The sequence below is a fragment of the Cardiocondyla obscurior genome, linkage group LG07 (assembly GCF_019399895.1).
Source record: "Cardiocondyla obscurior isolate alpha-2009 linkage group LG07, Cobs3.1, whole genome shotgun sequence".
NCBI lineage: Eukaryota > Metazoa > Arthropoda > Insecta > Hymenoptera > Formicidae > Cardiocondyla > Cardiocondyla obscurior.
Window position 1 is genome coordinate 23,505 of NC_091870.1, and position 20,740 is coordinate 44,244.

The window sequence follows — 20,740 nt, forward strand, 5'->3', positions numbered from 1 at the left end:
GAAAAACTTTGATCGTTAATATCTCGGTCCACAGGCGTCGTAGGGGTCTGATCGAAAGCTCGTTTTGAAGGGCTTGAAAGCCCGCGTCGAACAAAAAAAAGCGCAATAGCCTAGCCCTTCTGGTTCGCGAGATATTTCACATTTTCCGAAAAACTTTGATCGTTAATATCTCGGTCCACAGGCGTCGTAGGGGTCTGATCGAAAGCTCGTTTTGAAGGGCTTGAAAGCCCGCGTCGAACAAAAAAGAGCGCAATAGCCTAGCTCTTCTGGTTCGCGAGATATTTCACATTTTCCGAAAAACTTTGATCGTTAATATCTCGGTCCACAGGCGTCGTAGGGGTCTGATCGAAAGCTCGTTTTGAAGGGCTTGAAAGCCCGCGTCGAACAAAAAAGAGCGCAATAGCCTAGCTCTTCTGGTTCGCGAGATATTTCACATTTTCCGAAAAACTTTGATCGTTAATATCTCGGTCCACAGGCGTCGTAGGGGTCTGATCGAAAGCTCGTTTTGAAGGGCTTGAAAGCCCGCGTCGAACAAAAAAGAGCGCAATAGCCTAGCTCTTCTGGTTCGCGAGATATTTCACATTTTCCGAAAAACTTTGATCGTTAATATCTCGGTCCACAGGCGTCGTAGGGGTCTGATCGAAAGCTCGTTTTGAAGGGCTTGAAAGCCCGCGTCGAACAAAAAAGAGCGCAATAGCCTAGCTCTTCTGGTTCGCGAGATATTTCACATTTTCCGAAAAACTTTGATCGTTAATATCTCGGTCCACAGGCGTCGTAGGGGTCTGATCGAAAGCTCGTTTTGAAGGGCTTGAAAGCCCGCGTCGAACAAAAAAGAGCGCAATAGCCTAGCTCTTCTGGTTCGCGAGATATTTCACATTTTCCGAAAAACTTTGATCGTTAATATCTCGGTCCACAGGCGTCGTAGGGGTCTGATCGAAAGCTCGTTTTGAAGGGCTTGAAAGCCCGCGTCGAACAAAAAAGAGCGCAATAGCCTAGCTCTTCTGGTTCGCGAGATATTTCACATTTTCCGAAAAACTTTGATCGTTAATATCTCGGTCCACAGGCGTCGTAGGGGTCTGATCGAAAGCTCGTTTTGAAGGGCTTGAAAGCCCGCGTCGAACAAAAAAGAGCGCAATAGCCTAGCTCTTCTGGTTCGCGAGATATTTCACATTTTCCGAAAAACTTTGATCGTTAATATCTCGGTCCACAGGCGTCGTAGGGGTCTGATCGAAAGCTCGTTTTGAAGGGCTTGAAAGCCCGCGTCGAACAAAAAAGAGCGCAATAGCCTAGCTCTTCTGGTTCGCGAGATATTTCACATTTTCCGAAAAACTTTGATCGTTAATATCTCGGTCCACAGGCGTCGTAGGGGTCTGATCGAAAGCTCGTTTTGAAGGGCTTGAAAGCCCGCGTCGAACAAAAAAGAGCGCAATAGCCTAGCTCTTCTGGTTCGCGAGATATTTCACATTTTCCGAAAAACTTTGATCGTTAATATCTCGGTCCACAGGCGTCGTAGGGGTCTGATCGAAAGCTCGTTTTGAAGGGCTTGAAAGCCCGCGTCGAACAAAAAAGAGCGCAATAGCCTAGCTCTTCTGGTTCGCGAGATATTTCACATTTTCCGAAAAACTTTGATCGTTAATATCTCGGTCCACAGGCGTCGTAGGGGTCTGATCGAAAGCTCGTTTTGAAGGGCTTGAAAGCCCGCGTCGAACAAAAAAGAGCGCAATAGCCTAGCTCTTCTGGTTCGCGAGATATTTCACATTTTCCGAAAAACTTTGATCGTTAATATCTCGGTCCACAGGCGTCGTAGGGGTCTGATCGAAAGCTCGTTTTGAAGGGCTTGAAAGCCCGCGTCGAACAAAAAAGAGCGCAATAGCCTAGCTCTTCTGGTTCGCGAGATATTTCACATTTTCCGAAAAACTTTGATCGTTAATATCTCGGTCCACAGGCGTCGTAGGGGTCTGATCGAAAGCTCGTTTTGAAGGGCTTGAAAGCCCGCGTCGAACAAAAAAGAGCGCAATAGCCTAGCTCTTCTGGTTCGCGAGATATTTCACATTTTCCGAAAAACTTTGATCGTTAATATCTCGGTCCACAGGCGTCGTAGGGGTCTGATCGAAAGCTCGTTTTGAAGGGCTTGAAAGCCCGCGTCGAACAAAAAAGAGCGCAATAGCCTAGCTCTTCTGGTTCGCGAGATATTTCACATTTTCCGAAAAACTTTGATCGTTAATATCTCGGTCCACAGGCGTCGTAGGGGTCTGATCGAAAGCTCGTTTTGAAGGGCTTGAAAGCCCGCGTCGAACAAAAAAGCGCAATAGCCTAGCTTTTCTGGTCACGAGATATTTCAAATTTTCTAAAGAAGGTGGCACGGTCAGTTCGTGCCACTTCCTTGATTTATATGCACCTGATACAAATTCTAAAAGTATCAGGTGCATATAAAGAGTGGCACGAACTGACCGTCCACCAAAATTTTATTTCGCGACAGAAGAGCTAGGCTATTTTACATCAATTTACAACAATTTAATGCTATTTATTAAGTATATTTACAATATTTTATTAATCGAGTCGTTTCATGAATGTCAGTATTAATGCTGTGTTCCTATTGGTTCAAATTAATCGAATGACATTTTAAATTTGTTTTTTGCGTTATCTATAAGTTTTTATATTAAATCGTATTTTACAAGTTAGTTTACAACAATTTAATGCTATTTATTAATTATTCTTACAATATTTTATTAATCAAGTCGTTTCATGAATGTCAGTACTAATGCTGTGTTCCTATTGGTTGAAATTTATTGAGTGACATTTTGCACGTGTTTTTGGCGTTATTTATAAGTTTTTATACTAAATCGTATTTTGCAAGTTAATTTACAACAATTAATGCTATTTATTAATTATTTTTACAATATTTTATTAATCGAATCGTTTCATGAATGTCAGTACTAATGCTGTGTTCCTATTGGTTGAAATTTATTGAGTGACATTTTGCACGTGTTTTTGGCGTTATTTATAAGTTTTTATACTAAATCGTATTTTGCAAGTTAGTTTACAACAATTAATGCTATTTATTAATTATTTTTACAATATTTTATTAATCGAATCGTTTCATGAATGTCAGTACTAATGCTGTGTTCCTATTGGTTGAAATTGATCGAATGACATTTTACATTTTTTTCTTGCGTTATTTATAAATTTTTGTACTAAATCGTATTTTGCACGTCAATTTACAACAATTTAATGCTATTTATTAATTATTTTTACAATATTTTATTAATCGAATCGTTTCATGAATGTCAGTACTAATGCTGTGTTCCTATTGGTTGAAAATAATCGAGTGACATTTTGCACGTGTTTTTGGCGTTATTTATAAGTTTTTATACTAAATCGTATTTTGCAATTTAGTTTACAACAATTTAATGCTATTTATTAATTATTTTTACAATATTTTATTAATCGAGTCGTTTCATGAATGTCAGTACTAATACTGTGTTCCTATTGGTTCAAATTAATCGAATGACATTTTACACTTCTTTTTTGCGTTATTTATAAGTTTCTAAACTGAATCGTATTTTGCACGTTAATTTACAACAATTTAATGATATTTATTAAGTAATTTTACAATAGTTTATTGTTTGAATCGATTCATGAATGTCAGTATTAATGCTGTGTTCCTATTGGTTGAAATTAATCGATTGACATTTTACGTTTGTTTTTTGCGTTATTTATAAGTTTTTATACTTAATCGTATTTTGCTCGTTAATTTACAACAATTTAATGCTATTTATTAAGTATTTTTACATTATTTTATTAATCGAGTCGTTTCATGAATGCCAGTATTAATGCTGTGTCTCCATTGGTGAATATTTTACGCAAAATATTTTATGTTTATTTTATTCGTTTGTGGAAGATCAACTGTTTCCTCGAGTGTCCGGTTGGATTTTTTAACAAATTTAAACCGTCTTTTTTATTCCCACAAAGTGCCAAGACTGTGCATCAACGGAAACTAATTTTTATAAAAGTTTTAAAAGTGACAGGTATGTGTTATTGATTAAAGTTTAAAGTCAGAAAAACAAATATTTCTATTTGTTTTACAGGCTTTAAACTTTATAGGCAAAAGATACGTGACGGCAGCTAACCAACGAGACCATCCGGAGTTCCGGGGAAGCCGCAGAAGTCTCTCTGACCATTCCTGGTGCAAGAGAAAAATCTTCGTACCCAGTACTCCAGATAGCACTGACACTTTGCAGAGTGAATTCAGGTATGTCATGCATTAGAATTTAATTAAAATACTCTCCTCCATTGTGAGGGACCGATTTTAGATTGCTCGAGAGCCTCAGTTAATTAAAAAGTGAGAAAATAGTCAAAATATAACTTTAACCTCAAAGTGTCACTTATGAGATTTTTAGTTTTAATTTAAAAATACTTCTGCTTTATTTACAGGTTTGGCGCTTTGGGGACGAAAGGTTCGCGACGAAAACTAACCAAGGAAACCGTCCGGAGACCTGGGGAAGCTGCAGAAGTCCCTCTGACCATTCCTGGTACAAGAGAAAATTCCTCGACTTACCCAGTACTCCAGATAGCACTAACACTTTGCAGAGTGAATTCAGGTATGTCATGCGTTAGAATTTAATTAGAGTACCCTCCTCTATCGTGAGGGACCGATTTTAGATTGCTCGAGAGCCTCAGTTAATTAAAAAGTGAGAAAATTGTCAAAATATAACTTTAACCTCAATGTGTCACTTATGAGATTTTTAGTTTTAATTTAAAAATACTTCTGCTTTATTTACAGGTTTGGCGCTTTGGGGACGAAAGGTTCGCGACGAAAACTAACCAAGGAAACCGTCCGGAGACCCGGGAAGCTGCAGAAGTCTCTCTGACCATTCCTGGTGCAAGAGAAAATTCCTCGACTTACCCAGTACTCCAGATAGCACTAACACTTTGCAGAGTGAATTCAGGTATGTCATGCGTTAGAATTTAATTAGAGTACCCTCCTCTATCGTGAGGGACCGATTTTAGATTGCTCGAGAGCCTCAGTTAATTAAAAAGTGAGAAAATTGTCAAAATATAACTTTAACCTCAATGTGTCACTTATGAGATTTTTAGTTTTAATTTAAAAATACTTCTGCTTTATTTACAGGTTTGGCGCTTTGGGGACGAAAGGTTCGCGACGAAAACTAACCAAGGAAACCGTCCGGAGACCCGGGAAGCTGCAGAAGTCTCTCTGACCATTCCTGGTGCAAGAGAAAATTCCTCGACTTACCCAGTACTCCAGATAGCACTAACACTTTGCAGAGTGAATTCAGGTATGTCATGCGTTAGAATTTAATTAGAGTACCCTCCTCTATCGTGAGGGACCGATTTTAGATTGCTCGAGAGCCTCAGTTAATTAAAAAGTGAGAAAATTGTCAAAATATAACTTTAACCTCAATGTGTCACTTATGAGATTTTTAGTTTTAATTTAAAAATACTTCTGCTTTATTTACAGGTTTGGCGCTTTGGGGACGAAAGGTTCGCGACGAAACTAACCAAGGAAACCGTCCGGAGACCCGGGAAGCTGCAGAAGTCCCTCTGACCATTCCTGGTACAAGAGAAAATTCCTCGACTTACCCAGTACTCCAGATAGCACTAACACTTTGCAGAGTGAATTCAGGTATGTCATGCGTTAGAATTTAATTAGAGTACCCTCCTCTATCGTGAGGGACCGATTTTAGATTGCTCGAGAGCCTCAGTTAATTAAAAAGTGAGAAAATTGTCAAAATATAACTTTAACCTCAATGTGTCACTTATGAGATTTTTAGTTTTAATTTAAAAATACTTCTGCTTTATTTACAGGTTTGGCGCTTTGGGGACGAAAGGTTCGCGACGAAAACTAACCAAGGAAACCGTCCGGAGACCCGGGAAGCTGCAGAAGTCTTTCTGACCATTCCTGGTGCAAGAGAAAATTCCTCGACTTACCCAGTACTCCAGATAGCACTAACACTTTGCAGAGTGAATTCAGGTATGTCATGCGTTAGAATTTAATTAGAGTACCCTCCTCTATCGTGAGGGACCGATTTTAGATTGCTCGAGAGCCTCAGTTAATTAAAAAGTGAGAAAATTGTCAAAATATAACTTTAACCTCAATGTGTCACTTATGAGATTTTTAGTTTTAATTTAAAAATACTTCTGCTTTATTTACAGGTTTGGCGCTTTGGGGACGAAAGGTTCGCGACGAAAACTAACCAAGGAAACCGTCCGGAGACCCGGGAAGCTGCAGAAGTCTCTCTGACCATTCCTGGTGCAAGAGAAAATTCCTCGACTTACCCAGTACTCCAGATAGCACTAACACTTTGCAGAGTGAATTCAGGTATGTCATGCGTTAGAATTTAATTAGAGTACCCTCCTCTATCGTGAGGGACCGATTTTAGATTGCTCGAGAGCCTCAGTTAATTAAAAAGTGAGAAAATTGTCAAAATATAACTTTAACCTCAATGTGTCACTTATGAGATTTTTAGTTTTAATTTAAAAATACTTCTGCTTTATTTACAGGTTTGGCGCTTTGGGGACGAAAGGTTCGCGACGAAAACTAACCAAGGAAACCGTCCGGAGACCCGGGAAGCTGCAGAAGTCCCTCTGACCATTCCTGGTACAAGAGAAAATTCCTCGACTTACCCAGTACTCCAGATAGCACTAACACTTTGCAGAGTGAATTCAGGTATGTCATGCGTTAGAATTTAATTAGAGCACCCTCCTCTATCGTGAGGGACCGATTTTAGATTGCTCGAGAGCCTCAGTTAATTAAAAAGTGAGAAAATTGTCAAAATATAACTTTAACCTCAATGTGTCACTTATGAGATTTTTAGTTTTAATTTAAAAATACTTCTGCTTTATTTACAGGTTTGGCGCTTTGGGGACGAAAGGTTCGCGACGGAAACTAACCAAGGAAACCGTCCGGAGACCCGGGAAGCCGCAAAGTCTCTCTGACCATTCCTGGTGCAAGAGAAAATTCCTCGACTTACCCAGTACTCCAGATAGCACTAACACTTTGCAGAGTGAATTCAGGTATGTCATGCGTTAGAATTTAATTAGAGTACCCTTCTCTATCGTGAGGGACCGATTTTAGATTGCTCGAGAGCCTCAGTTAATTAAAAAGTGAGAAAATTGTCAAAATATAACTTTAACCTCAATGTGTCACTTATGAGATTTTTAGTTTTAATTTAAAAATACTTCTGCTTTATTTACAGGTTTGGCGCTTTGGGGACGAAAGGTTCGCGACGGAAACTAACCAAGGAAACCGTCCGGAGACCCGGGAAGCCGCAAAAGTCTTTCTGACCATTTCTGGTGCAAGAGAAAATTCCATTTGCTAGTTAGTTTACAACAATTAATGCTATTTATTAATTATCTTTACAATATTTTATTAATCGAATCGTTTCATGAATGTCAGTACTAATTCTGTGTTCCTATTGGTTGAAATTGATCGAATGACATTTTACATATTTTTCTTGCGTTATTTATAAATTTTTGTACTAAATTATATTTTGCACGTCAATTTACAACAATTTAATGATATTTATTCATTATTTTTACAATATTTTATTAATCGAATCGTTTCATGAATGTCAGTACTAATGCTGTGTTTTTATTGGTTGAAAATAATCGAGTGACATTTTGCACGTGTTTTTGGCGTTATTTATAAGTTTTTATACTAAATCGTATTTTGCAAGTTAGTTTACAACAATTAATGTTATTTATTAATTATTTTTACAATATTTTATTAATCGAATCGTTTCATGAATGTCAGTACTAATGCTGTGATCCTATTGGTTGAAATTTATTGAGTGACATTTTGCACGTGTTTTTGGCGTTATTTATAAGTTTTTATACTAAATCGTATTTTGCAAGTTAGTTTACAACAATTAATGCTATTTATTAATTATTTTTACAATATTTTATTAATCGAATCGTTTCATGAATGTCAGTACTAATGCTGTGTTCCTATTGGTTGAAATCGATCGAATGACATTTTCCATTTTTTTCTTGCGTTATTTATAAATTTTTGTACTAAATTATAATTTGCACGTCAATTTACAACAATTTAATGATATTTATTAATTATTTTTACAATATTTTATTAATCGAATCGTTTCATGAATGTCAGTACTAATGCTGTGTTCCTATTGGTTGAAATCGATCGAATGACATTTTACATTTTTTTCTTGCGTTATTTATAAATTTTTGTACTAAATTATATTTTGCACGTCAATTTACAACAATTTAATGATATTTATTAATTATTTTTACAATATTTTATTAATCGAATCGTTTCATGAATGTCAGTACTAATGCTGTGTTCCTATTGGTTGAAAATAATCGAGTGACATTTTGCACGTGTTTTTGGCGTTATTTATAAGTTTTTATACTAAATCGTATTTTGCAATTTAGTTTACCACAATTTAATGCTATTTATTAATTATTTTTACAATATTTTGTTAATCGAGTCGTTTCATGAATGTCAGTACTAATACTGTGTTCCTATTGGTTCAAATTAATCGAATGACATTTTACACTTCTTTTTTGCGTCATTTATAAGTTTCTAAACTGAATCGTATTTTGCACGGTAATTTACAACAATTTAATGATATTTATTAAGTAATTTTACAATAGTTTATTGTTTGAATCGATTCATGAATGTCAGTATTAATGCTGTGTTCCTATTGGTTGAAATTAATCGATTGACATTTTACGTTTGTTTTTTGCGTTATTTATAAGTTTTTATACTTAATCGTATTTTGCTCGTTAATTTACAACAATTTAATGCTATTTATTAAGTATTTTTACATTATTTTATTAATCGAGTCGTTTCATGAATGCCAGTATTAATGCTGTGTCTCCATTGGTGAATATTTTACGCAAAATATTTTATGTTTATTTTATTCGTTTGTGGAAGATCAACTGTTTCCTCGAGTGTCCGGTTGGATTTTTAACAAATTTAAATCGTCTTTTATTCCCACAAAGTGCCAAGACTGTGCATCAACGGAAACTAATTTTTATAAAAGTTTTAAAAGTGACAGGTATGTGTTATTGATTAAAGTTTAAAGTCAGAAAAACAAATATTTCTATTTGTTTTACAGGCTTTAAACTTTATAGGCAAAAGATACGTGACGGCAGCTAACCAACGAGACCATCCGGAGTTCCGGGGAAGCCGCAGAAGTCTCTCTGACCATTCCTGGTGCAAGAGAAAAATCTTCGTACCCAGTACTCCAGATAGCACTGACACTTTGCAGAGTGAATTCAGGTATGTCATGCATTAGAATTTAATTAAAATACTCTCCTTCATTGTGAGGGACCGATTTTAGATTGCCCGAGAGCCTCAGTTAATTAAAAAGTGAGAAAATAGTCAAAATATAACTTTAACCTCAAAGTGTCACTTATGAGATTTTTAGGTTTAATTTAAAAATACTTCTGCTTTATTTACAGGTTTGGCGCTTTGGGGACGAAAGGTTCGCGACGAAAACTAACCAAGGAAACCGTCCGGAGACCCGGGAAGCCGCAGAAGTTTCTCTGACCATTTCTGGTGCAAGAGAAAATCCTCGACTTACCCAGTACTCCAGATAGCACTAACACTTTGCAGAGTTAATTCAGGTATGTCATGCGTTAGAATTTAATTAGAGTACCCTCCTCTATCGTGAGGGACCGATTTTAGATTGTTCGAGAGCCTCAATTAATTAAAAAGTGAGAAAATAGTCAAAATATAACTTTAACCTCAATGTGTCACTTATGAGATTTTTAGTTTTAATTTAAAAATACTTCTGCTTTATTTACAGATTTGGCGCTTTGGGAACGAAAGGTTCGCGACGGAAACTAACCAAGGAAACTGTCCGAAGACCCGGGAAAGCCGCAGAAGTCTCTCTGACCATTCCTGGTGCAAGAGAAAAATTTTCGACTTACTTAGTACTCCAGATAGCACTAACACTTTGCAGAGTGAGTTCAGGCTTCTAAGTTAAATTTCAGACTAAAATTCGGTTTATTTAAGTGTAGTAGAGTGTTCTAAATACAATTGAATTATTTTGTTAACTGTAAATAATTTTTTATTTCAGATTTTTGGTGATTGGTGTTCTGCGAGAGTCACAGAAGTTTCACTGCACTTGAACAAGTTGTGAAAATAGTTCTGCGTTTTTCTCGAGTGCCCGGTTGGATTTTTCATTAAATTTAAACCTCCCTTTTGCCCAAAAGTTCCAAGGCTCTACATGGACGGGAACTATATTTTATAAGTGTTTTAAAAGTGACAGGTATGTGTTTTAGGTTAAAAGTTGAGTTATTCATAAATAAATTTTTTTGGAGTTTTTTAGTTTAATTTGTGACTTAAATTTGGTTTATTTAAGTGTATTAGAGTGTTCTAAATACAATTGAATTATTCTGTTAACTGTAAATAATTTTATATTTCACATTCTTGGTGATTGGTGTTCTGCGAGGGTCACAAAAGTTTCACTGCACTTCTACAGTTTGTGAAAATAGTTCTGCGTTCTCCTCGAGTGCCCCGTTGGATTTTTTATCAAATTTGAACCTTCCTGTTGCTGCCCAAAAAGTTTCAAGGCTCTACATGGACGGGAACTATTTTTTATAAGTGTTTTAAAAGTGACAGGTATGTGTTTTAGGTTAGAAGTTGAAATATCTTTAAATAAAATTTTTTGGAGTTTCTTAGTTAAATTTCTGACCTAAATTTGGTTTATTTAAGTGTAGTAGGATGTTTTAAATACAATTAAATTATTCTCTTAACTGTAAATAATTTTATATTTCAGTTTTTTGGCGATTGGTGTTCTGCGAGGGTCACAAAAGTTTCACTGCACTTCTACAGTTTGTGAAAATAGTTCTGCTGCTTCCTCGGCCATCCTGTTGGATTTTTTATTAATTTTGAAGTTTCCTATTGCTGTCCAAAAAGTGTCAAGTTTGCACATCAACAGGAACTATTTTTTATAAGAGTTTGAAAAGTGACAGGTATGTGTTTTAGGTTAGAAGTTGAAATATCGTTAAATAAATTTTTTTGGAGTTTTTTAGTTAAATTTCTGACCTAAATTTGGTTTATTTAAGTGTAGTAGAATTTTTTAAATACAATTAAAATATTCAGTTAACTGTAAATAATTTTTTATTTCAGATTCTTGGTGATTGGTGTTCTGCGAGGGTCACAGAAGTTTCACTGCACTTCTACAGTTTGTGAAAATAGTTCTGCGTTCTCCTCGAGTGCCCCGTTGGATTTTTTATCAAATTTGAACCTTCCTGTTGCTGCCCAAAAAGTTTCAAGGCTCTACATGGACGGGAACTATTTTTTATAAGTGTTTTAAAAGTGACAGGTATGTGTTTTAGGTTAGAAGTTGAAATATCTTTAAATAAATTTTTTGGAGTTTTTAGTTAAATTTCTGACCTAAATTTGGTTTATTTAAGTGTAGTAGAATTTTTAAATACAATTAAAATATTCAGTTAACTGTAAATAATTTTTATTTCAGATTCTTGGTGATTGGTGTTCTGCGAGGGTCACAGAAGTTTCACTGCACTTCTACAGCTTGTAAAAATAGTTCAGCGTATTCCTCGAGTGCCCCGTTGGATTTTTTATCAAATTTGAACCTTCCTGTTGCTGCCCAAAAAGTTTCAAGGCTCTACATGGACGGGAACTATTTTTTATAAGTGTTTTAAAAGTGACAGGTATGTGTTATAGGTTAGAAGTTGAAATATCTTTAAATAAATTTTTTTGGAGTTTCTTAGTTAAATTTCTGACATAAATTTGGTTTATTTAAGTGTACTTAAATGTTTTAAATACAATTAAATTATTCTCTTAACTGTAAAAAATTTTATATTTTAGATTCTTGGTGATTGGAGTTTTGCGAGGGTCGCAGAAGTTTCATTGCACTTGAACAGCTTGTGAAATGAGTTCTGCTTATTCCTGGAGTGTCCAGTTGGATTTTTTTTCAAATATAAACCTTCCTCTTGCTGCCAAAAAAATGCCAAGCCTGTACATCATCAGGAAATAATTTTTATAAGACTTTTAAAAAGTGAGAGGTATGTGTTGTAGGTTAAAATTTGAAATAGTGTTAAAAAAATTATTTTCAGGCATTCAAGTTCAATTTCTAATTTTAATTCTGTTTTATTTAATGTAGTAGAATGTTGTAATTACAATTTAATATTGCTTTTAACTGTGAATGAATTTATATTTCAGTTTGCTGGTGACTGGAGAGTTGCGAGGGTCAGAAAAGTTTTCCTGTGCTTCTACACATTGTCAAGAAAGTTCTGCTGCTTCCTCGGCCATCCTGTTGGATTTTTTATTAATTTTGAAGTTTCCTATTGCTGTCCAAAAAGTGTCAAGCTTGCACATGAACGGGAACTATTTTTTATAAGAGTTTGAAAAGTGACAGGTATGTGTTTTAGGTTAAAAGTTGAGATATCCATAAATAAATTTTTTTGGAGTTTTTAGTTAAATTTCTGACCTAAATTTGGTTTATTTAAGTGTAGTAGGATGTTTTAAATACAATTAAATTATTCTCTTAACTGTAAATAATTTTATATTTCAGTTTTTTGGCGATTGGTGTTCTGCGAGGGTCACAAAAGTTTCACTGCACTTCTACAGTTTGTGAAAATAGTTCTGCGTTCTCCTCGAGTGCCCCGTTGGATTTTTTATCAAATTTGAACCTTCCTGTTGCTGCCCAAAAAGTTTCAAGGCTCTACATGGACGGGAACTATTTTTTATAAGTGTTTTAAAAGTGACAGGTATGTGTTTTAGGTTAGAAGTTGAAATATCTTTAAATAAATTTTTTTGTAGTTTCTTAGTTAAATTTCTGACCTAAATTTGGTTTATTTAAGTGTAGTAGAATTTTTTAAATACAATTAAAATATTCAGTTAACTGTAAATAATTTTTTATTTCAGATTCTTGGTGATTGGTGTTCTGCGAGGGTCACAGAAGTTTCACTGCACTTCTACAGCTTGTAAAAATAGTTCAGCGTATTCCTCGAGTGCCCCGTTGGATTTTTTATCAAATTTGAACCTTCCTGTTGCTGCCCAAAAAGTTTCAAGGCTCTACATGGACGGGAACTATTTTTTATAAGTGTTTTAAAAGTGACAGGTATGTGTTTTAGGTTAGAAGTTGAAATATCTTTAAATAAATTTTTTTGGAGTTTCTTAGTTATATTTCTGACATAAATTTGGTTTATTTAAGTGTACTTAAATGTTTTAAATACAATTAAATTATTCTCTTAACTGTAAAAAATTTTATATTTTAGATTCTTGGTGATTGGAGTTTTGCGAGGGTCGCAGAAGTTTCATTGCACTTGAACAGCTTGTGAAATGAGTTCTGCTTATTCCTGGAGTGTCCAGTTGGATTTTTTTTCAAATATAAACCTTCCTCTCGCTGCCAAAAAAATGCCAAGCCTGTACATCATCAGGAAATAATTTTTATAAGACTTTTAAAAAGTGAGAGGTATGTGTTGTAGGTTAAAAATTGAAATAGTGTTAAAAAAATTATTTTCAGGCATTCAAGTTCAATTTCTAACTTTAATTCTGTTTTATTTAATGTAGTAGAATGTTGTAATTACAATTTAATATTGCTTTTAACTGTGAATGAATTTATATTTCAGTTTGCTGGTGACTGGAGAGTTGCGAGGGTCAGAAAAGTTTTCCTGTGCTTCTACACATTGTCAAGAAAGTTCTGCTGCTTCCTCGGCCATCCTGTTGGATTTTTTATTAATTTTGAAGTTTTCTATTGCTGTCCAAAAAGTGTCAAGCTTGCACATCAACGGGAACTATTTTTTATAAGAGTTTGAAAAGTGACAGGTATGTGTTTTAGGTTAAAAGTTGAGATATCCATAAATAAATTTTTTTGGAGCTTTTTAGTTAAATTTCTGACATAAATTTGGTTTATTTAAGTGTAGTAGAATTTTTTAAATACAATTAAAATATTCAGTTAACTGTAAATAATTTTTTATTTCAGATTCTTGGTGATTGGTGTTCTGCGAGGGTCACAGAAGTTTCACTGCACTTCTACAGCTTGTAAAAATAGTTCAGCGTATTCCTCGAGTGCCCCGTTGGATTTTTTATCAAATATAAACCTTCCTCTTGCTGCCCAAAAAGTTCCAAGGCTCTACATGGACGGGAACTATTTTTTATAAGAGTTTGAAAAGTGACAGGTATGTGTTTGAGGTTAAAAGTGGAGATATTATTAACTAAATTTCAAATGTATAAAGAACTGTCATTAATTTTTTTTTTAATTTTTAGGTCTGCCGGCGTGCACACTAGTTCCTGAACATGGAATTTCGAAGAGGAATCTAGCAAAGCAACTGTTTGAGACCCAGTTTTTTTATTTATTTATTTGTTTCACGTTATAATTTGTTACAAAAATTCACACATAGTGTCAGACGTTAAAATTTTTTAAAATAGAAGAAAGAATCTTTTTTTTCACATCAATTTCACGATAAATTTCATTCCATGGACCATAAAAAAGATCTATAATTTCTTGAGCACGATTTAAATATCGTCGAGATTTTTTTAATACGTTTCTGTAACATAAACAAAAATTTATAACACATTGTGATAAAGACAACGCAAATGGACACATAACTTAGTACAATCTAAATAAAAATGCTATATTTACTTATAAAATTTTGATGATGTATTAGATTCTTCTTGCAAATATTGTAGACATATATCTGTTAATTTATTTATTTCGTTACAAACTTCAATACTGTAAAAACCATATCTTTCTTCAATGATCACCATACTATGTTCAAGATATGAAATCGAGTTCAACCATTGTCCTAAATTGGAAAGTAACAATGTTATTAAAATAATCTTATAACTTTCTAGGCCGGCTTTTCTGATATTAAATCAAAGATATCGTATTCAGTCTTTACTGTCATTATATTTACATTTATATTGCAGTGATACAGACCCGTAATAGCGTACACCTTTGCTATGAGATCCATGGTAAGAGCTATATCCTCGTGATACTTGTATAATGCATCTTTCCTAAGCAACAAACATTCTTTCAATTGAATTAATGCTTCATCGTACTTTCCATTTTGTATGCATGTTTTTGCTTTAGTGAAATAATGTTGAGCTTGTCTCAATGTAAAACCATAAATATTTTCATAGACTACTGCACCGCAATCAATGCAGTACACAGATGAGTGACAATTGTCACTCAATGGACCTTTACATTCAGGACATTTCAGCGCAGTAAACTTTTTCTACAAAAAATAACGAAAATTTATATAATTGCTACCCATAAATATATTGACAAAATACAATAATGTACAACACTGTAAATATATTTTATCTACCAAAATATCTTCATATTCTGGTATAGTACAAGCTGCACAATTGCACTTAAAGCAGTATTGACTTTCCAATTTTTCTTGTCTATCTCTTCTCATCATTCTTCTAAAGTCGGTTCCTACTCCATAATATTAAAAATTAAGTAAAAATTAAGATTAAACTACATTATTTTATCAAGTTATTATAAACTTTTAACGTACCATAACAATTAAAAACTTCTTCACCCGCCGCAATATCCCGCATTGCTTTTGTTATTAAAATTTGCCCTAAGAAGCTAAAAAAAAATATTGTCGTTACTATTACTTACATGTATGTACAAATATTCACATTTTTATGCATATGCGCTTATATAATTAAATAACTGTCATTTCTTTTAATCGAAATTTATTATATATTACCTATTAATTATATTAGGATCACAAGAATGATTCATCATACTTGCAGAGGGATAAATTGCTGTAGCTACTCTATCTTGTTGTTGAATAAGCAGTTTATTTTTATTATTATCCGCTATTGTATTTATCTTTGAGATTGAATGCCCATTACAAATAAGTTGTAATATGTGTTTCAACAATAGAGAACTTACATACAATCGTTCATCTCCCTCTGTTGCAAGATCACAATTAAAATCAGTATAGAGCTTTGCTAAGCATTCTTTAAGATTAGTAACTTTAAAAAAATCTGTATATTTTGATAAATACATCATAAGCATAATAGACGTCTGAAAGAAAGGAGAAATTAACATAATAAAAATATTAAATTTTGGTTATATTTAAAAATTTCCATGCACATGCATTGCTTTTACAAAAATTATATTACTTACGATTCCATATGAAATAATATCATATGGTTGAATTTTAGAAATATTAGTCACTAACTCTCGCACTTCATTGAGTCTATTATCATCAGTTGTACATTTGAATAGCATTCTTATAGCCAAATAAGCTATTCCAATCTGTGACCAAAGCCCCATTTGATTACCAACACATTCCCAACGATGGCAAGATGAGCGCGCTTCATCCCAACAATTAATATTGCAATATACACTGTCAACGCACTCTGTACATCTGTGTAATTTAATATATAAATATATAAATATATATATATATATATATATATATATATATATATATATATATATATATATATGTATATGTATAATGTTAAAATATTTATAAAAAAAAAATTTTCTATTCAACAAAAACCAAATATAAAACTTACGGTACAAGAGTATCACTGCTTGAGCGACAGCAATTGTGACAAATATCAATTTTAGTATGAGTTAATGGGACAAAAGCAAATGCCTTTTCAACAAATAAAATCTGACCCCTTTTGATATCTCTATTAGCTACGACGTATCTCCCTTTTTCTGGAGCGCATTTTATTTCCACCGCTGTTGATGCAAATCGAAAATTAGGATTTTCCCCATATGTAATTTCAGGAGGTAAAGGAAATTCTGTAACATCTGTGGTAATGTCTGCATTATCTTCCACGCATGACATTTTCGACGTTATATCACTTATTTGTCTCTGTAATCGTTCTAAAAGTTTCAATAATTCGTTATTATGTAAGAAATATAAGAAACATCTCTACAATAAAAATTATATTTTTGGTCAAACTTAAATATATGTTTTTGATACTTGCCTTTTTTTTCAATCGGCATATTAGACTTTAGTATGCTACGCAATTGTAAAATAGTTTCACCAACCAATCTCCTTTTACCTAACTCCAAATAACAATAAGCTGCACGCAGATACAGCTTGTAGCGTAAACTCTCAGGATATCCTAATTTAATTGCCAGTTTGATATCTTTGATGCAATCCTTGTGTTATCACATAATAAACAAATAAATTTATTTAAAATTTTAAAAACTCAATACTGACATAAAACCAATATTCATAGTCTATATTAAAAATTTTTTTTCTTACCTGCCATTTGTTTAAATAATATAAAGAAGCTGATCTATTTCCAATTGCTATTGACAGCTCTTCACTATTGGAAGGAGCATATAAAGCACTTTTCGTATACAATTCTAGAGATGCAGCATAGTTTTTTGATTGAAATTCCTTATTCCCAGATAACTTAAGAGTTGATGATATTTCCAGGTTTTTCTGTTGTTTCCTTTTATCTTTTGCACTGTAGAGATCTTTCAACCACAAAGGTACAAACTTCCTGTATCCCAATTAATACCATATAACACACTTCAACTTACTCTTCTTAAAATAAAGAAACATTTTTACTTATTCTCTAAATTTAGTTAAAAAATAAACCTCTAAAAAGTTTTAATAACAGATAAGTATGTTACTGAAAAGAGTTAATCAATAGATTACAAAAACAAATAAAAAATTTGTTGCAAAAAAACAAACTCGTGACTTTTCTCTATCGTGTCAGAATTAAAAATTAAGAAAACAAAAAGAATTATTTAAACAAATCAAAATCGTGAAAAGCCTTCCTGGGAGACACAAGTTTGTATACAATCGTACTCACATAACCTCCTGATTGCGCAACAAATGAGATATTAACTCCTTTTCACATTTAATGTCTTTAATTTCACTGCTAAGTCGCGAGAAGTTGAACGTGCTGTTCAAGGTTTCAAGGACTTTATCCCACTCCATTTCAATCGGGATGTCCGCAACGTTCATAATCAGACGCCGACGGAAAGGTCTGTAAACGACGAAAAAAATATGATGATCGGTCTCGAGTTCGGAAACGAGATCCCTTGCTTTCGGTGCTATCTGATAGCACTATATCATCACTGACTACTGCTTGCTACTGCTGACCAGAGAACCCAACCAAAGTTTATTCAGACTACTCCGAAATCTTGAAAAGCCCAACTCTAGTATCACGCGCGGTACATTACGCGCACAAATACAGAATCTGATCCGTATGAAGCTAGCGCTTCGACTGCCGTTGGATACTAGAGAAGGATGGACATATTTCTTTATCTTATTGTTAGTATTCTAATCTCTCGCGGTAAACCATTTCTAACAGTCATGATGCAAGTATTGGAAAGTTTTACAAGCATTTACAAAAGCATTTACAAAAATTTGTATTATAAGATTGTTGTACAGATGTGACATGTTTCTCTATGAGCATTTTGTAATATACAGTTAATATTAAAAATAAAAAATTATATTTTATATCTATTTGTAATAACAATATTTGCAGTGTTATAGAGTATGTTTACTTAAATTAGTATAATCTATACCTAAACAAGTTAAACATACTTCTGATAATGCTTCTTTTTCTTTTTTAATTTGTTCTATTTTAAAGGTGACTCCAAAGAAATCTCGCATGTCCCGTAAAAATTGAATCCTGAAAGTAACATTCAAGTGTAGCAACTTCAAAACAAATGTAATACACCTATTTTTTCGCATTGTCTAATAAGCTTGATACTCACATTGCTCAAGTTAGTGGTCCCATTACAAATACATCGCGAGAGAGGTTAGAAAGATCGATGAATTTGCGACGGTTAGCGCCGAAAGCATTTGGTGGGCGGATATTTTCGGAACTACCAAAATCGATGCTGATATATATATATATATATATATATATATATATATATGTCATCATCGATTTTGGTAGTTCCGATAAATTCCGCCTACCAAACACTCCCGGCGCTTCCGTCGCAAATTCATCGATCTTTCGAACCTTTCTCGATAGTGTAGAAGGCTATGCCTGTAATAATACTTACACCTTACGCTTCACATTACGTTCATCAAAGTATATCTAATAATAATACAGAGCCAGCCGCCACGAAACTCATTTATACCTCTATATTTTCTTGTAGTATAACTTCTTGTAGTAAAACTCAACGACAAGTTAGACGTCCTAAAATAATGAAAGAAATATCGACATCAAAGAAGATTTTTTTTTTTTTTTACAGCTCAGCTTATTGCATATGCTGTCGTTTGATTTATTTGATGTTGCTTTGTAGCATTAGTTAATAAATTCTGCACGTCTTTAATTGAACTCTGAAAAGCCAATATGAATTAGACTTAATATTAACATAAAGAAAGCGTTTCTAGAAGCGAGTAAAACAATCGAACGTTTATAAACGTTTATGCTTATAATAAAATGGCATCCGCGTTTCTGAAGGGGACTCGCAAGACGTACAGCTTCGAGGAGCGAAAGATCCTGATATCATTGATAAATAAGCACGAGGTTCTTCAGAACAGGAAATCGGATCCGATCTCCATATACAAACGAAAATCGGCATGGTCGCGCATCGCTGAAGAGTACAACTTGATTGTAGGATCCCAGAGTACACGATCCGCCGTACAGCTTAGACGTTGCTGGGACAATATGAAAGCCTGCAAGCGTAATCGCGAGGAAAAGAAATTTCGGTAATTTGCGAAGCAATTGTTTTCGAAACCGATAATGATAAACTAGGTGTTTAGCTAGGCTGTAAAAACAAAAAAAATTCTGAAAAAATAATGAATGTTTGGGCTTATAATTTTCTAGTGACGATACAAAGCCAGTTAGTCAATCGGTAAAAAATGATAGAGTGAAGAATCAATGCTGGGAAGGTATTTGTGGCCAGAATATGCCTGAAGCACCGATGTCTACTGGGACCATCGGTTTACCACCGAATGTAGTATTCGAGCCAAAGGAATCAGAACCATTCACATTACAAAGTCTCTGTACTGCCAGAACTCAAAATTCAAATTGCCTAAAGAAAGATGTAGACACTCCCGAATATTCGAATTGTAAATATGTTTCCTTTGCATTAAGTATTTGTAGAATAGTAACTCAAAAAAGTTTATTAAGTATTATTTTTTTTTATATTGTCAGAAATAAATAAACAGTACTTTTTCTCAGTTAAAAAAAAGTAATAAGGAACTTGAAATAACTTACACAGCTGATGAAGAATTAGAGTGGAAAATGGGTAGTGAAAAACGCGACAAAATTGCGGCATCTTTCTATTCGATAAACGATTATTGTAAAAAATTCATGAAAGGAAACTCGGATTCTCTTGCTATTGATCAGCCAGCGGACAACAGTCTTGAGAAAGTTGTGCGCCAAGCAATTCATGCGAATCCAGAATCAAGTGACATGCACCCTTCAATTTCGCCTTGTGTTCTGCAAGATAACAATCGCAATGAGAAATCTATGCAACAAGAACAGGAGCTGCACGTGTTAGCGCTCTCGGAAGCACAGATGAGGGTCGACATTGCTGCTATGTTGAAAGAAGAGGCGAGGATCAAACTGGAGGAGGCCCGTTACCGCAAGGAAGAGGCCAGGCTCAAAATGCTGTTTTTTACTTATAAATTGGACAGACTTAAAGATGGATAAAGAGAAAAATAATTGAACGCAAGTATAAAACGTGTTACATACAAATCCACTATGTTCCTTGATTTTTGTTAATGTATAACGTATAATAATAAATGCATAACGTATTTGAAAGCAGGCTAAATCAGTTACGCAAGAAATACGAACGCAATTGTATCT

The 20,740-nt window shown here is 34.1% G+C and overlaps 3 protein-coding genes and 2 long non-coding RNA genes across 7 annotated transcripts; 4 read left to right on the plus strand and 1 right to left on the minus strand.

The window, feature by feature from the left end:
* Positions 1-3,272: 3,272 nt before the first annotated feature.
* On the plus strand, positions 3,273-4,851 carry LOC139103999 (uncharacterized). Of its 2 annotated transcripts, XM_070659217.1 has the most exons (4): positions 3,273-4,028; positions 4,105-4,252; positions 4,435-4,601; positions 4,784-4,851. In XM_070659217.1, exons 1-4 carry the CDS (start codon positions 3,818-3,820, stop codon positions 4,822-4,824), a joined length of 567 nt encoding a protein of 188 aa, XP_070515318.1. In that variant the 5' UTR covers positions 3,273-3,817; the 3' UTR covers positions 4,825-4,851. The 2 variants fall into 2 exon arrangements, 1 of the variants encoding a protein (XP_070515318.1); XR_011545980.1 differs by having other exon boundaries at positions 3,276-4,028; positions 4,089-4,252; positions 4,435-4,820.
* Positions 4,852-9,556: 4,705 nt separating this feature from the next.
* On the plus strand, positions 9,557-10,199 carry LOC139104323 (uncharacterized). The gene is made up of 3 exons (XR_011546019.1): positions 9,557-9,615; positions 9,798-9,954; positions 10,071-10,199. It is a non-coding gene; the product is annotated as an uncharacterized lncRNA (long non-coding RNA).
* Positions 10,200-10,413: 214 nt separating this feature from the next.
* LOC139103866 (uncharacterized) lies at positions 10,414-15,202 on the plus strand. 2 transcript variants are annotated; one of them, XR_011545957.1, is made up of 12 exons: positions 10,414-10,615; positions 10,773-10,968; positions 11,126-11,321; positions 11,475-11,670; positions 11,828-12,024; positions 12,182-12,377; positions 12,534-12,729; positions 12,887-13,082; positions 13,240-13,436; positions 13,594-13,789; positions 13,947-14,142; positions 14,231-15,202. It is a non-coding gene; the product is annotated as an uncharacterized lncRNA (long non-coding RNA). The 2 variants fall into 2 exon arrangements; XR_011545958.1 differs by lacking the exon at positions 10,773-10,968 and having other exon boundaries at positions 10,416-10,615.
* On the minus strand, positions 14,296-18,781 carry LOC139103865 (SET and MYND domain-containing protein 4). Its single transcript, XM_070658947.1, has 13 exons — positions 18,690-18,781; positions 18,517-18,604; positions 17,777-17,953; positions 17,218-17,461; positions 16,934-17,111; positions 16,511-16,829; positions 16,113-16,356; positions 15,688-16,010; positions 15,490-15,563; positions 15,295-15,407; positions 14,904-15,201; positions 14,607-14,769; positions 14,296-14,511 (listed from the first exon to the last, which is right to left on the minus strand). The coding sequence occupies exons 3-13, from the start codon at positions 17,929-17,931 to the stop codon at positions 14,367-14,369; spliced, it is 2,256 nt and encodes a 751-aa protein (XP_070515048.1). The 5' UTR covers positions 17,932-17,953; positions 18,517-18,604; positions 18,690-18,781; the 3' UTR covers positions 14,296-14,366.
* Positions 18,782-18,947: 166 nt separating this feature from the next.
* Positions 18,948-20,613, plus strand: LOC139103839 (uncharacterized). The gene is made up of 3 exons (XM_070658898.1): positions 18,948-19,635; positions 19,754-20,022; positions 20,166-20,613. The coding sequence occupies exons 1-3, from the start codon at positions 19,367-19,369 to the stop codon at positions 20,582-20,584; spliced, it is 957 nt and encodes a 318-aa protein (XP_070514999.1). The 5' UTR covers positions 18,948-19,366; the 3' UTR covers positions 20,585-20,613.
* The last annotated feature ends 127 nt before the right edge of the window (positions 20,614-20,740 follow it).

What these genes read in the sequence shown, in the direction of transcription:
- LOC139103999 (XM_070659217.1), top strand. Translation starts at nt 3,818, where the DNA reads ATGAATGCCAGTATTAATGCTGTGTCTCCATTGGTGAATATTTTACGC. An exon ending in AAAAGTTTTAAAAGTGACAG is followed by an intron (nt 4,029 to 4,104) that starts GTATGTGTTATT and finishes TAAACTTTATAG; the next exon opens with GCAAAAGATACGTGACGGCA. An exon ending in ACTTTGCAGAGTGAATTCAG is followed by an intron (nt 4,253 to 4,434) that starts GTATGTCATGCA and finishes CTTTATTTACAG; the next exon opens with GTTTGGCGCTTTGGGGACGA.
- LOC139103865 (XM_070658947.1), bottom strand. Translation starts at nt 17,931, where the DNA reads ATGAACGTTGCGGACATCCCGATTGAAATGGAGTGGGATAAAGTCCTT. An exon ending in TATGCCGATTGAAAAAAAAG is followed by an intron (nt 16,830 to 16,933) that starts GCAAGTATCAAA and finishes TGAAACTTTTAG; the next exon opens with AACGATTACAGAGACAAATA. An exon ending in GATCCTAATATAATTAATAG is followed by an intron (nt 15,564 to 15,687) that starts GTAATATATAAT and finishes ATTTTTTTTTAG; the next exon opens with CTTCTTAGGGCAAATTTTAA.
- LOC139103839 (XM_070658898.1), top strand. Translation starts at nt 19,367, where the DNA reads ATGGCATCCGCGTTTCTGAAGGGGACTCGCAAGACGTACAGCTTCGAG. An exon ending in CGCGAGGAAAAGAAATTTCG is followed by an intron (nt 19,636 to 19,753) that starts GTAATTTGCGAA and finishes ATAATTTTCTAG; the next exon opens with TGACGATACAAAGCCAGTTA. An exon ending in ATATGTTTCCTTTGCATTAA is followed by an intron (nt 20,023 to 20,165) that starts GTATTTGTAGAA and finishes ATGAAGAATTAG; the next exon opens with AGTGGAAAATGGGTAGTGAA.